Source organism: Mesoplodon bidens (genome assembly GCF_964165515.1).
Source record: "Mesoplodon bidens genome assembly, chromosome: 2".
In the NCBI taxonomy this organism is placed as follows: domain Eukaryota; kingdom Metazoa; phylum Chordata; class Mammalia; order Artiodactyla; family Ziphiidae; genus Mesoplodon; species Mesoplodon bidens.
The window spans coordinates 65,247,503-65,264,165 of NC_138177.1; the positions used below are offsets into that span (position 1 = coordinate 65,247,503).

Here is a 16,663-nt window from a genome sequence, read left to right on the forward strand (position 1 = left end):
CCAGCAGGGGGGGAGAGGGAGAAAGAAGGGAGCTGTGCAAGGGGAGGGTATGAATGTGAAAGATGAAGCTAACCATGAAAATTTAATTTGTTAAAATAATGACTAGAAAATGACAGATAATGCACAAATTGTCTACATGCATTTACTGAATACATAATAAATGTGTGTGTGAATATACAGAACTATATATGCATACCCTGATAAAAATTAATCCCAGCTTCTCAAAAGCATCCTTATTTGTCTCCCTGCTGGCGAGAACCCTGGCGCACAGAGGTAAATTTCACACTTCCCCTCAGCAGTCCCTCCACGCGGACCCTGTAGCTTAAGCCGCCCAGGTGAGCAAATGTCACAGATGCCTCTTCGGCGGGCGGTAAATTCCAGCCATCCCAGGGAAATGCCAAGTGGTCTCAGGTCACAGGTTGGGCAAATAGTGATTTGGGGGTCTGGGGGATGCCCCATTGAAGGGGAGGAAGGGAACAAAAGAGAGTGAAAGGGGAAGCAGAAAGGAAAGGAAAGCAGAGGCAGGGTTTAGGGAAAAGCAAGAAAGCCAGCTATGTGAGGACTCAAACACAGAACACTTCTCAGGCTGCCTAAGTAAAAATCAGCACCCTTTGGAAGAAAGAAAGCGTTCTGCCATGCGTATCACCCTGCATGTTCAAGAACTTTGGGTCGGAATGACGTTCTCAGATACACTCCTGGCCGTAAGGAACAGAGTCCTGTCTTGGGCAGAGGGCTTTGGAAGCAAGTCAGCTGCCCATGTTACAAAGATCACGACCATGATACCGGCCCCTTACTGGGCTGTAGGTTCCTTGAGGGTAAGGCCCACCGCTGGCACATTTGTGTTCCTCAGTGTCTTTCATGCCTTATGCAGAGAAGTTTCATAAATATTTGCTACAGCAATGAATGGGCTAAAATAGTATACAACTCTGCAATTTCATCATGCCCTCCAGAAGGTCTAAAATGAAATGTCTAACTGGTGTTGAAAAATTAAACCCAACCAGGACAGGAATTCATTTTTAACTTTTTCACTTTTCAACCTGTGGGACATAAGAGTTTTGCCCAACATCTCCAGAAATGATGGTGCTCAAAAATATCTGGTCAAACTTACTTAAAAACAATCAAGCTCCCATGACCCTCACTTATGAAAGCCAACATTCAAGAGGTGACATAAGTCAACATAAGTGAGGAGAAGACATATTCTAGTGGGATCTTGAAAAGACAACCAATCTTTGCATACTTAAGACCAAATGGAAGCCACTAGGGAGATTCTCTCCTTCGTGTATAAGCCTCTAGGAAGTTAATCTGCAGTTGTAATTACCAAGATATCCCAGCCTGAAACACCTAAAAAGGGAAGAGGAAATGAGTAGGTAAATGAGTAGGAGGTGGCAGTGTCCAAATCAGGAACAGAAGGAAGCAATTATTTTCATTCTTTATTAACCCCATTGATGGTATTAGTATTGCTACTCTTATATTTTAGCTGTAACATCTGTAACAGAAGGAACATGTGAACTCTCAACCTATATAATAACCCTTCCATCCTCTCCCCCAGAGTTACTGGGATGAGAAACTCATCCTGTGAAATTAATAACGGGCCTCATTCTTCAGCTGGTGGATCAGAGACTAGGCTGGTAAAAATTTATAGAGAGAATGAATTCATAGATTTTCGAAGTAATGAGGGAATTCAACCTTCTTGCTCTCCCACATTCATTCACTAGAAAGTTTCTGGAGGGTCTATTATAGGACCTGGTGGGTGCCCAGGGAGGCTGCAACAGAGCAATGATAAGAAAGCACAAGAATCCATTTAAGAATAATAATCACACATCAAGAACATCTTTCCTGGTGTAACTTTCTAAGAAGAAAAATAAAGTAATATGGCTTAGGCCTGAGCACGATGACAGCCCCTTCCTGCCTTGGCTCCAGCAGGCTAGGTGGGGGAGGGGAGGCAACTATGTGTGTATGGGTTGGAGGGGGGCAAACTACCAAAATCGATTCTTTACTTTCAGAAGACTCTCGCAAAAAGAAGGCAGCGTGAAGCGCCTTGAAGCCTTCCTCCGAGATAAGACAAGCCAGCACATAAGAAACTAGGTCCGTGGGAAGGCACCCAACCTTCTTCAAGTGTTAAAGAAATCAGACCAAGCTTAAGGAAAACAAATGTCAGCGCTGTTTAAAGTACATCAAGGTTCTTTGGGTTAAAAATCTCCCCAGGGGAAGATGATGTGCTCCCTGTAAGAGCTGAGAGAGAGAAGATGGGAAAGGGTTTCTGCAGTAACTTCAGATTATGTTATTTGATTCATTTCAATACCATGAAGCATCAACTGGACTGTTTATTGAATAGAGAGGAAACGACACAGAGGCAACTAAGCAAGGAGCTGCAAATTAAGATGTGTGCCTGTGAGCGCGGGTATCCGCACACGCTCACCCACGTGCTTACACGCTGCCTTCTGAATTTCACTTCTGTATGCAAGACCACCACCGCCAGCGTCTGCACTGCACGGCCACTTTGCATACCGAAAATGCGGCACAGATCCCGCGCCTGGCTCCCTGGGGACAGACCCCCCGCACCCTGGAGGCTCCTATTGCTGTGGCTGCGAGGGTCCAAACCCAGACTGAGAGGTGCTTAATAAAGGAAGGATGACTCCCGCGAGACTTTCCCCCTGGGGGGTGGGGGGTCCTCTCCTATCTCCCTCTCGGGGATTGGAGAGTGAGGGCAGCTAAGGAGAGGAGGTGGCAGCGGGGAGGAAGGGATCCTGGGGCGCCCAAGAGGAAGGAATCTGTGAAAACACAACCAAGCCCTTCTCCGGGGACTCTCGGCTTCCCGGGCCGCGCCCGGGCGGCCCGCGCCAGGGGTTCGGGGGCTCGAGGCCGGCTCTGCGCTGGGCGGTGGCTCCCTGCCAGTGCGCGCAGCCCCGCGGGGCGCAGAGGAGGCCCCCGGGCCCGGCCGGGAACGCGAAGGCGGCGGGCGCTGATACCCCTGCATCAGCATCAGCCCCGTGGTGAGGTCACCAGCTTTCAAGGAGGCTTCACAGCTCCCCCAGAGCCCACTCCTCTGAAAGGCTAATTGTGCGTGCTGCTGCAGCAAGACCCAGGCGCCCGTCTACCCAGGCCCAGCTCAGAGCATTACGATCCTGTCTGAAAGGGGCCTCTGCTTAGCACAAGGCCATGTGGCCGGCCACCCCGCTCCTCCAAGGTTTCTTAAGTTCCCAAAGTTTTATTTCGTAATGCATCCCCTTAAACTCCTTCCCGACGACTCCGATTTCTCTTTCCCACCTGATCTAAGCAAAGAGGCTCTCTCATCTCATGCGTTTTCTGGTTGTTTTCTCCTTTCCCCTTTGATTGGCCTCGGGACGAAGTTGCTTTAATTTATTCTTCACACGATCTAGTTACTTCTCCGGCCTTCAGACTCCGTGCTGCGCGCATCACCACCCACCCACGCATTTCCCACGCAAGGGGTTAGGGATTACAAGCACCCTAGTAAAGAGGCCACACAAAGGAAAGCGGTGCATGTGTTGCCCGCGCTTTGTTTTTAAACGTTTATTAATGTAAGCAGGGTGCACGGCCCTAGAGCCTCTGCATGCAAATTCTGTAGAGAGGAATTAACGTCTACACACTCGTATCCAGAGAGAGCCTTTCAGAATAGATGTAGGCTGGGCTCGTCATCAGGGTCTCTGAGAGGCTCTCTTTGTTAGGGACAAAATATAAATGCAAACTTTCAATTCTATTAACAATGGTAATTATAAGGAGGATTCTCTTACAGTGACAAGACTTGGGCTCAAATCACCTAAAGCCCTCAGAAAAATGACTGACTGACAGCTATCTCTCAGCCCTACCAGCACAGGCCACTAGGTAAATGTATTCCTTTGACCTACTAGCAGATTCAACACTGTCTCAAAGCAGGACAAATAGATGGAACTTTCTTCTCACACTTACTGAACCACACTTTCTTAAGGAAAGTCAAACATCTTTCTAGATATCCTCACTTTGTTTCCAGAAGCCCCACTGACAGGTATGTGGGAAACACATTATTTTAGTATTTCAGCTGAGGCACACTGAACAAGCAAGCAACTGTCCACAATTCTATGGTGAAAATCAAGCCTAAGTTTCCTGACTTCCTGCGCTGCACCATATGAACCTGGCAAACGTATCCTGCACTTCCAAGCCTGCAACCATATATCTTTGTATTTTCCAAAAGCAATTTTCAGTCTAGAATCCAATAGCTACAAATAGGACACAAAAGAAACATAATTTGCATTCAGTCATGGAGTCAACAAGGTGGATTAAACAGGGACTGGCCTCCAGCTGGCCTTGTAAATGTGATACTGAATGCTCCAATTAAAACAAACAAACAAACAAACCACTAATTTTTTTTCCTCCCGGTTTGCCTTCTCCAGCTCAACTTGAATGATGGAGGCAGCTTTAACACCACCATAACCATGACTGTCTAGAAAAGATATAAGGAGTCAGAGGATAAATCAGAAGTGCCATAACAATGAAAACAGAATCGTGTTTCATAAATGCTTCACCTGCTTTCAGTGCTATGTATCCAGGCCTTGGCGGACAGTATGTTGGGGTTCATGATCCATGAAACGTGGGGTCAGATTAGTGGCTCTTTAGAGTGGCCCATTCCATGGATGTAGAAACCTGAGACCAAGAGGTTAAACGGCATTCTCAGAATAACATAGTAACCTGGAGGCAGGCCGTGTTAGGCTTTAGAACTCCTGATTCAGGGTCCAGCAAACACAGAATTCTCTGTACTTTTTCCATTGTATCCTAGCTGTACAAAAACAAGGTGGCTGCTCCCACCACCCATTCAATTTTAGGGAACATTTCAGATTTTGTTAGGGATAAGGTATCAAACCATAAAATGAGGAGTTAAGGAAAGAAAAAAAGTAAAAAACAGAAGAAGGTAAAGGGGAAACACCTCATCCTGCTCGCAGTAGTGGGATATTCCCTGCCAGAAAGCAATGCCTTAGATAAGCTTTATTCTGGAACATGGCTATCCATCAGGAACCAATTTCAATTGTTGTAGAACTACCAGATCAAGTCTGAGTAGGGAACAATCAAGTTTCACACTCTTCCTTAGAGTGTGAAAATTATGCCAAAAAAAGAACAAAACAAAGATTTATTCCAGGACAACCATTCTACGGCTACGCTCTTCAATATGGAGAACAGTAGCCCCATGTGGCTATGGGGCACTTGAAGTATGGCTAGTCCAAATGGAAGATGTACCGTAAATGTAAAATACACAACTGATTTCAAAGCCTTAGTGCAAAAAAAAATGTGAAATATCTTATTAATAATTTTTATGTTGACCATATGTTGAAATATTTTAGATATATTTGGATTTAAATAAAATGTGTTATTAAAATTAATTTCACCTGTTTCTTTTTACTTTTTTTTCCCCGATGGGCTACTAGAAAATTTAAAACATTAAATTTAGAATGACATGTGTTCACTGCACAGCACTGTTCTATGGGATTCTCTCCCTAGAACTCTAAGATTGAAGGAAGGAGGCGCAGGAATGTTGGGGTAACTTCTGCTGAGCTTTGCCCCTGACTTTTTTCCCCTCTCATATTGAAAACCATTTAAAGCATTTAAAAGCAGGGTCAGGAAGCATCTCAGTGAGTCTCTAAAACTCCTGGCCAGAGCTGGTAGAAAACCGAACCTGAATAGACGGGGTCAAACTAATGAGACCAGTGGTAGACAGCCACGTGGTTTCAGAAAAATAACAGTAGTTGCCATGTATTGAGCATACTCATGGAACTATGTGCTTTATATCATTGTCTTGGTTAGTCCTTCAACAAGCCTACATTGTATTATCTCTACTGTACAAATGAGGAAATTGAACCTCTGTTAAATCAACTTGCGTTACACCACAAGTGAGGATTTGAATCCAGATTGGTTTGACTCAGAGACCATGCTCTTTCTAGCATACTAGATTGCTATTCAAAATAATTGTCTGATCTTTTTGGCAAAGGTCTTCTCCTCTGGGAACCTGACACCCGAAATTCTAGCAGTAGAGATTCATTCCTTTGACTTACTTTTTTTTCTTCTCTAAAATGCAGATAGCTCTGAGAGAGGTTTCACATAAATCCTAATCATGCACACTTCAAGTCAAATAAATGTATCAAAATATTTTTTCTTAGAGTAGGTATTAATCAAAGAAGAAAAATAATACAGTACACCCTTACACATGGAGGAGAAGATCAGTGATTGAAGAAAAAGGCTGAAAAATAATGCTGAGAGCGGCGAAGACCAAATTTAGTGTTATTTACAATAAAACTTAAGAATACACCTACTACAGCTACTCTGGAAAACAGTTTGGCAGTTCCTCAAAATGCTAAGCATAGAGTTACCATATGATCTAACATTCCACTCCTGGGTATATATATATATCCAGAGAAATAAAAACATGTCCACATAAAACTGTTATGCAAATGTTTAGAGCAGCAACAACATATGAAAACAACCTAAATGTCCATCAACTGATTAACAGATAAACAAAATGTGGTATATCCATACAATAGAATATTATTTGGCTATAAAAAGGAATGAAGTATCAGTATAGGCTACAGCACAGTGAAACTTAAACACATTATGCTAAGTGAAAGAAGCTAGTAATAAACCATATATTATATGATTCCATTTATGTGAAATGTTCAGAATAGGTAAATTCATACAGACAGAGATCAGTGATTAGTAGGGGCTATGCAAAAGGAGAAATACAAACTGACCAGCAATGAGTACAGGGTTGTTTGTGGGAGGTGATAAAAATATTCTAAATTCAGGTTGTGGTGATGGTTGCACAGTTTTGTGAACACACTAAAACCACTGAACTGTATACTTTAAATGGGTGAATTTCATGGTATATCAAATATATCTCAAGAAAGCTGTTAAAAAAAAGAAAAAAAATCTACTAGTATCAAGGTTGTTATTATGACTGATATAACATTTTCCCTAAAGGAAGAACATATGAAGAAGACAGGAAGAGGTCAGGTTGCCCTAAACTCACTTTATGTTACTCTTCCTGCTTTGAAACTTTGAGTTGAATGGATGGGCCTATGTGTTTTCAAAGGGAGAATATTTTTAACTATGATTACATAATATCTCCAGTTGTTAATGCTAAGAAAACACCATCACTAAAAATGCCATTCTAGCTTTTCAGGTGGTTGTTGTCCAGTTTGTAGATAATTAAAAGCCTCTGTCTTTGCTCTTACCCGTTCTTTTTTTCCCCTCTTCTTCCAACCTCGACCAGCCTTTTGGCCAGATATAACTCATTCTCACTTTAAGAGAATGGCAAGAGAAACATAAGAAAACAAATCTTAAATTCAGCACTATTTTTCCTTTTTCAGCATAGAATCACAGAATCTTGGAATTGGCTTGGTCTTTTGGGACCATCTGGTGCAAGCCTCTCTTTTTCATATAAGAAAACAGGGCCAGAAATAATAAAAGCTAACAGTTATGGACTGTTTACTCTATGCCAGGCACTGTAATTTACATATATTACCTCATTTAATCCTCACAACAGCCCTCTAAAATAGGTACCATTATTACCTTTATTTTACAGGTGAAAAAATGAGGCACAGAGAAGTTTAGTAAATTTAATTAGGTCACACAGCTGAAAAATAGGAGCTCGGGATACAAACCCAGGTGGTCCAGCTTCAGACACCAAACCTTTAACCACTACTGTTATAGTTTCTCCTAAAAGTACTTAAGCTATCTGCCTATCATCTTATAACTACTTAGTGGTAGGTCCAGAACTAGTACAGGTATGAGGGACCCACCCCAGTTTCCACATACTGACAGAATGACAATGGGAGATATAGTTGAAACCATGACCTAAACCAAAAAGGATGAATTTTTCTACCCATTGCAATCTTGATTTCCACCAATAATTGAGAAATTGAAACAGAGCCGTCAGAGGTAAGAATATCTTCCGGGAAGTCACTACTGACCTTATTCTGCCATGAAGGGAGATAGGTTTTATAATCCTATGGCAGTCTATACCCACACTTTTTTTTTTTTTTAATTCTGGAAATCACTCTGCCAAGTTCTGAGAAGTGATATCACTAAGATGTAGATGAGGCAAAGGATTCAACCAGAGAACTCTCCTGATGAGACATACTGACTACCTCACTACTTAATTATATATTCATTGAAAAAGTTAACAGAAGGACAAACTATGAAATGGAATAGAATAGGAGTCTTGAGATAATTTACTGTAGAAAATACAGCATCTCTTATCTATATCACTCAGGGAGCTCAAAGCACTTTGCAAACAACTCATTAATTCTCTGCTGATTTTATTTATCAGTTACTACATTCCTTAACCCTCACCACACCATCTCAGGTAAGGGGCAGGAGTGGAGTCAGGATTATTATATTCCTCTAACCCAAGCTAAAATGGCCATGCAAATGGACAGGGTGCTCCCAGGGTCATATGAAAACGAGTAAGAGCCGTCTTTGGGAGCTGCCCCTAGGACACTGCCTCAATCTATGTGACATTTCGGGCAAATTTTTTAATGAAAAGAAAAGGTAAAAAGTATGCTTAGAATCACTACACCAAGTTCCAACCATAACAGCATCCATCTCACAAAGGTTTGAAACCAAAGTTAAGTTAACCAATGTTAAGTTTTCCTAAGGCATGCATGTAAACTACACCTCAAGAGAAGCCAGGGTTATGCTTTAAATTAAAATTAAAATCCTTTCTTATTTAAATATGTTCGATAACTGGGTTTGGGATTGGTTGCTTGCTTTGGGGTAAATTTTGTAATTTTGCCAACAACAAGCAAAAGTTTATGGATGTCAGCAGAACGGAGAAGCACGTGAAGAGAGGCATGTGAGAGAGGCCTGGCACCAGCAGTGAGCTAGATGCACCAGCAGGCAATGCCCGCCTCCACCCAGACTGCAGCCTGCCACCCACCTGGGGACCCACACCCTCGCTCCTTCCAGCCCGCAACAACCCACAGGGCCTAAGTCACAAGTTTCCCCTGCGTTTCCCCACTCATAAATCCTCTTCCAGCTTCCTCAGTTTCACTTAAATCTTGTTCATTCCCAATCCTCACAGACATCCTATTGTTAGAAGAAATGACACCAAATTTCCAAAGACCTCACTCTGGTAGGTCTGACCAAGCTGTTCTTTGCATCTTCCTCTCCACCTCTCAGGTGCCAGAATTGGTCCAAATCCACTTCTAAAAGTGGATGACACAAAATCGACTGAAGAGAAGGGGCGCTTCTCATCATAAGCTCATATTGTGTCTGCCGTGGAGCCGTATTATTGTAGGTCTATTGCTTCTAACCAGATTATAATAAATAGTACAGGGTCTAATCACCCGACTTCTGCCTAGCACATCACTGTACCTGAAACAGAGGTTCAAGTAAAACTGAATCAAGTAACTCCCTTCATTTGCTCCCCTTCTCTCTCTCTCTGTTCCTTCCACAAAAAAACAAAACAAAAAAAAACAAACAAAGACCAAATACTTGAATTCTCTCATCAGCAAGAAAAAATTTTTGCATTTGCCTGCTAGAGATGAACTTCTATGAAAAGTCACTCCTGCCATGTCAACCCCAAAAGGAATCTGATCAGAGGCAGCTCTAAATTGTCTGAAGTTATTTCACTCCACTCCTGTTCTCTGTTCAAGGCCTAATCCCATCAGAATTATTTCCCTGAAATATATGGCTTCCTTCCACAGTGTCCCCTCCACCTACATATACACACACACACACATACACGTGTACACACGTGTGTGCACACACACAAATTATTCTCTAATGCTATAAAAAGACGAGGATTAGGAATCCCATAATGTAATTGCTATACTAAAAAGAAGTGGCAGGCGAAAATAATAAGGAAGGGTGAAAAAAGGTGAAATACAGTAGTAGACTTCGGGAAAAAAAAACTACAGTCTGTGATGGGGGTGTTAATTGAACCCAGAGAAAAAAGAAAAGAGAGAGAACAAAGGTGTGTTAAGAAAGCAAAAAATAATTTTTTAACCTCCTTCAGTGATTTGATAACTTCACTGTAGATAATATGCAGAGGAAAATTGGCTGAAAAGTGCCATATATAGCTATTATGTTCTAAAATTAAAAACTATTCACAACAATTACAGCTATTCGTTACTATCTATAAATAGTCTTCTTAGTAAACGACAGCCAATATTTTTTGTGTGTTTTCCTCATTTTTAAACCTGCATGATTTTTGACACAGAAATTTTTAAAAATCAAGAAACATTTAGGGGCTTCCCTGGTGCCGCAGTGGTTGAGAGTCCGCCTGCCGATGCAGGGGACACGGGTTCGTGCCCCGGTCCAGGAAGATCCCACATGTCGCGGAGCGGCTGGGCCCGTGAGCCATGGCCGCTAAGCCTGCGCGTCCGGAGACTGTGCTCCGCAACGGGAGAGGCCACAGCAGTGAGAGGCCCGCGTACCGCAAAAAAAAAAAAAAAAAAAAAAAAAAATTAAAAATTTAAAAATATAGTTAAGGTCTTTTTAAGAAATGCAGTATGTTTGAATTTTTCTTCTCCTTCTCTTCCATCCCATCAACCCCACTACCACTACCTCTACACATATGCAAAACCCAGCCTATTGCTAATATGTCAGAAGACAAGGAATGGTTCTTAAGAAACAAAAAAAAATGAGATATTAAATGGTCCAAAACTCTCTATGAAATCTCTATGTTCCCAGAAGGAACAAGCAGATAAAAGCCACTTCTGAAATACACTTGCTGGAGGTCTTGACAGGGCTTTTTTGCTGTTGAGATATACTGCCTGAGAATTTTGCGGGCATTCCTTGTTCTTAGCATTTATTAAAAAAAGCAAAAAGGTATCAAAATAAAAACTTACCTACATTCTCAACAAGAAGACACTAGGGTTCTCTCTTTTTTTTTTTTTTTTTTTTTTGAATATCCCCACAGTAATTTCTGACTAAATACCTATCAATCAACTGTAATCTAGACGGTGCTGCCTACTTTGGGTGTTATGCGTGTGTGTTTCTTTAAAGTTCCAAAAGGTTGGTAAGACAATCTTAGCTAGTTTTCCTAATTTCTGAGTTTTCCAATGAAAGTCCTTCACAAAATCAAAAAAGCAAAAGCAACCAAGGAATGCAATCACCACGCTTCCTCTCAGGGTCCTGCCTTCCTTGTAAAGACCTAGGTAAGCCCACTGAGTGAGCTCCGTGTGAGAATACAAACAAACAAACAGGGCCCACCCTAAATCAAGTAACCTCCACAATGCTTGAGACGGAAACTCAAAAATACTCATTCAATGTAAGGGGCTTGAAAGTAACAATAGGAAAAGTCCCAAAACAATGAAGGAATGTATGTGAACTGATCATCCAAGTGATCTTTTCACTAGCTTTGTATCAAGAGGGGGAAAAAAAGAGCTCCTACAACTTTACAGACACTATGTGTCTCAGACACGTCAACCGTATGTAAGATTTGCGGGCTCATAGAAAGAGGGTGAGGCCGATCTTGAGTAAGTAATCGTGCTTTAGAATCAAAGAGTCCTTTTCAACACACCGCAGTTGTCTCCTACCTATAACACCGAACACTCAACATTCCAGGAGAGGTTTCTTCCTTCCCCTTAATCCTTCCAATACACAAGTTGAGGAATAAGAAGGAGAAAGGCTTTTTTTTTCTTTCTCTTTTTCTCTTTTTATTTTTTTTACTTTCACCCATGGGTGCCCTCTTAATCCAAAACTCTGTGTGTGTGTGTGTTTATTTCCCTCTTAACACGAGACCAATGATCCTTATCATTTTCAATTTACAGTACTCAATAAACTATTTTTTAAATATATTATTTGAGAGACAAAACTGTGATTTAGATTTTTTAAAATCTCCAAATGTTAATGTCATTCAATAACAAAAAATCTTAAAAACAAAATATATAATCCAACAATTATACTTTTAGAATATTATTTTGACCTTCCTATCACCATAGTTTAGGCAATATTCATGTAAGGAGCAAACTCTTGAACCCACACCAGAACTAGATCTCTATTCACACCCACCCACTTTGATCTACTGCCTCAGTAGGTTTTAATTAGAAGACTAGAATTAAACACTTTGGCCACAATATACATTTAAGTGCCTTGATGGGCTTCCTTTCAATAAAAGTCTGATAACGTGTCTTTAAAATAGTCTCTTTGGCCTGGATTATCAAATATGCCTTTATAGCTTGATTCTACATTTTATGAAGCAAGATCAGCAGGAACGCATACCTGATTAGTAACAAATTTCAACAAACCAAATATTCCAAGTAAATAAGCAACAGAGAAAAAAGAAAATGAGAAGGAAGCAAAAAAAAGAAGAGAAAGAAATATATACACACTTAGGTTTCCTGCTCCGGGCTAATAGAAAAAAAAAAAAAAACTAGAAAGTGTGACAAACTGAAAAAGCCCTTTTGATATTTGTATGCACAATCCATACATTTCTTAAAAGGTGTCTCACAGCTAAAATAATGCAATTCACAGCTCTGCAATAAGGTTAGGCTTTGGCAAGGCAACCTGGAAGACTTAAAGATCTAAACATCACTGCTCAGGTGCTTTGTCTGGGATATCATGCACAACACAAATAACATTCAACAAAGGAGCTGCTTACTAATTTTCCATACATTTCAAGACCCGAGTAATTACATATTTGATCAATGGTCACATCTTGAAACTATTTATTTTTTAAAAGAGAAACATAGAGAGGACTCAAAAAGAAAGCCACCCTGTGTGCCCTCACTCCCCCCCCTTCCTTTTTTTATGTGTAACTATCAATGTATATCAGCCGGGCATGCAATCATATTTATTGTCACTTTCATTCATGTCATGCCCTTGCTTATATGGTTTAGATATGAATTATTGACTGTTACACTCCTTGTTGTAAAAAATAAATAAATAAATAGGATGTCAGGTACTTTGCACTGCTCTACAGCGAGCGAGCAAGTCAGAGGCCAGCAGAAGCTCCCGCTTTATATAACCACTCCTCGTTCCTCATCTTTATGCCCTGGTTTCAGATTGCCTTCTCAACTCTTTCTTTTACAAGGGAGAGACTCACCCACCTTGGAAAATTAAGGATTAAAATAAACAAACAAGAGGATGTTGCTAAATGTCCTTCCCAGAGCATCTGTTGTTTAAGAACACCTCTGATTGATGACTGCTATTTTTTAATTGTTGCTTTAAATTTTAAATGCCCTCCTGGGATGTGTTATAAGTGTGTTAGTCCATGATATGAGGTATAGAAAGTAGAAAAACAACAGAATGAGTGAGCTCATGGCATTCTATTCTTCTAAACCCAGTGATTCTCCCAGCTATAAAATCACAGGGCACTCAAATACCGATAACCTGATGTTGTGTGACGCTTTCCACAAAGATATTTGACAACACTCTGTCGAGAATCTCTAGTTTGCTGCTTCGTGTAATTACAACAAAAAAAGGAAAGGAAACTTTAAACACTTAAGCATCCCGGTGCCCAACTCCAAAAAAATGAAGTGTTTTAAAGATGGACCAAAATATATTCCTTCAGGAAACGGACTTTTACTTTCATATTTTTCCCTCAAAGGCACATCATTCTATAAATTTCCCTTCATAACCTCTATTTCAGCCTCAGTTTCAAAGAGGCCGGGAAGAGAGTTAAGGCAAATAAACCAGTAATGCCTGGTAATAACTGTCAAAGAAACTTGGTGCTTTCTTTTACAGGAAGCAGGGCTACTAGGACTTCCTACTGGAATATGCGATCAATCTTGAGAGTACTTCTATTCTGAAATTTTAATATTTAAATAATGGGTTCCTGATTGCCGGTTAAGTGGTCAATTGGCCAAAGAAAATGCTTAAATGTTGGAATCTCATTCCTACCTGTTTTTTCTTTGATTTCACACAACACATTAAACAAGGCAGGCTTCATTCTGTGGCAGTTTAAAGCATGTTTTCTGCAAGAAAGAAACAACAGAATAGCTTAGGTGGACTCTAGAGATCAAGCTGCTCATAATGCACAGGGGGAAGAAAATTTGAACATTTAGCCAAAATTATAGACCAAGCATAACTCTGTGGCATGCTTCAATTGCTTTATGACTTAATAAACAGAGTCCCGCCATAGAAAAAGAAATAATGTTAATTAGCAGGGAGAGAGTAGGGATTTAACTACAGAACAGAACTAATCTCAATTACGCCCATTTAGGAAGAGTTTTGGGCTTGTTTGTTTGTTTTTTTTTAAATAAGTAGTTTAATCCAAGTGGAAGTCTTAAACCAATAATCCTATCCAGGGCAATGAATACACGGCAGAGTCAAATGCATGGGTTAACAGTTTTGTATAATCTATGCAATCACCACAGCCTAGGAGCTGTCTGCTTCTCGGTCCGTGTGTGTTTTCAAATTTAATTCATCCATGTGTTCGAATTCATTCCGCAGATGCCCCTGTATTCTCATAAACACAAGATGCTTGAAAGGTCTTCTGAGTAGAACTGTCAATTTATAAAATTTCAGTCCCCAAGTTAAAGAGTATGGAAATGCATTGCCAGGGGGCAAACATACCCATATGGGGAATAAATTCATTTCTCTGTGTTCATATTATGTCGCTTGTGCACACACTGCTTATTTGCAGGTGTTGAAATTCAATTATTTACAATTAGGACCTTGCACCCATTGGGGGAAAAATAAATACAATTCTGCCTTTTAGATTAGCGATTTACCTGGTTCTTCTGTGTGTTTGTATTCAGAATGCACTTGAAGACCAAAACAATACCTTTCCCTTTATTTTACTCTGGAAGCACTTAGCAGAAGGATATTGTTTTGGAAACAAAATACTGATCATATCAGCTATTAGTTAAGGGAATTCTGTTGACTAACTAAAATGAATGTGTAAAGATAAATGGGAACCTCTGGCACTCAAGACACATGCAGTTCTTTTTAAATCCCTTTCAAAGTTAAAAAATAGACACATCCTCATGAACGGAAACCATGAACCATGCTCTATATACTGTACATCAGAGGAGTCATAAACTCAAAATTCAAAAGTATCAAAATAAACATACACATTGTGTCTAAAATAGGAATGGTTCCCTATGTAAATAATAAATGTACATGATGAAGATCTGACTAGGGAATGGAAACACCCGATTAAAATATTTGCTCAGTTACATTGTTTAACCAAGAAGAAAAGCTTAGTGGCGATTTAGTTCTCTTGTGGGATGAGAAAAAAGGTGAAAAAAAACTTCAATGTATCAAAGACTTCTTTCTGGGCCTTTTAAAAGAGTTTTCATTAATTGTATTCTTATATAAAGGCCCAAATGCAAAAACAAATAACAACAAAAAATTCCACACAGCTTTGCAGAAATATTGCATTGCCACAGCACATCAATGGGGTTATAGAGAGAGAACAGAAAATGTCACTATCCCAAAATTGTGTCTGATCTCTCAACATCTAGGCCATTAAAAGGAGGAACCGGCCAAGCCACGGCTGTCCTCAGTTGTACAAAAAGGAGTGGGACTAAATATCAGAAAAGTGGTGAGTTTCCAGTCTTACCGGCCCCTTCAGCTGCATAAACTTGTTATTAAAGCAGTTTATTGGTATGTCTGAGTTTATTTTCCTGGAACAATGTAATGGAGAAATCTGTTCCAATTCAAAAAGAGATTGCCAGTGGGAAATCTTCCTCTTACCCTACCTATTAGCTTTTCTCTGGATAATAAAATTCAAAAAGGGCACCGATTTATTTTTGAAAACTTTCCCCTGTTTAAAAAAAATTTAGCATAGTTCCAGTCTTTGAAACTTCCCAAGTTTTCAAGCACCCATAAACCTCAGGACTTTTGAGTTTACATGTTGCATGTGCTTACAGCTAAAATAAGAGTGTAATTCACAACATCCATGTTTTTAACTGCTCCTCATTTTCTAAACTCAAATTCCTATCTCCCTTAGACAAAAATACATATAATGATGTCTTCTCCATATAACTAAGTCTTGTGAGGTACATGAATTGTGTATATATGATTAAAAAACCCAACTGCTTCTGAGATTTAACAAAGCTGGGTAATTGTAAAGACATATGTGGTCATTAGATTTTTTAAATTCTTCGAGATCGGCCTTGGGCAAGCAGTTGGTGGGTTGCTATCTAGTTTGTGTTTTATTTTGAAAAGAGAATTTACTGTAAAATCCTAGAGTGGAGAATTATATACCTGGTAGTGGATTAAGTTGAGAAGCTACACAGCTTCTTTATTATGTTTCCTTAATGAAGATCTTCCTATGCTATAGGATTGAAATACATAAAATACACACTTGCCTTCATTTCTATTTTAGTAGCATCTAAGTGGTCCTGAAAGAAGCATGGGAAAAAGAGCATGCTTGATTTCCCCCCCCACCCCTTTTTAAAGGACCATACATTCTGTACTACGGAAGGTTAGTAAACCCACTCAAAATAAGAAACAATAAAGTTACACTACATATCTGAGCCTCTTAAACCTACCAAATATGTTTAAAAGCAAAAGTATCTCTTCTTTCTTTACATCAGCTTTTCTTGAAACAATTAAATAAATGCAAAATATTTTCTGGATAGCTGACAACTACTGACAAAGAATTACCTTGCTTTTTTTTTTTAATAGGGAGATAAAGGGGAAAATATAAAAATTAATTTTGGAGAAGTAGTCCAGAAAGAAAATCCAAAGTCTCTAATTCAGGGAAGGGGTCAACTAAATTTGC

General features: G+C 40.0%; 1 protein-coding gene across 2 annotated transcripts in view; it reads right to left on the reverse strand.

The window, feature by feature from the left end:
• PBX1 (PBX homeobox 1) overlaps nucleotides 1–16,663 on the reverse strand; it is a 282,674-nt gene that overhangs the window by 264,852 nt on the left and 1,159 nt on the right. For both annotated transcript variants that reach the window (XM_081226195.1, XM_081226196.1), the window contains exon 2: nucleotides 13,831–13,904. In XM_081226195.1, coding sequence (XP_081082321.1) covers nucleotides 13,831–13,904 — 74 coding nt within the window. The remainder of the gene's footprint in view (nucleotides 1–13,830; nucleotides 13,905–16,663) is intronic.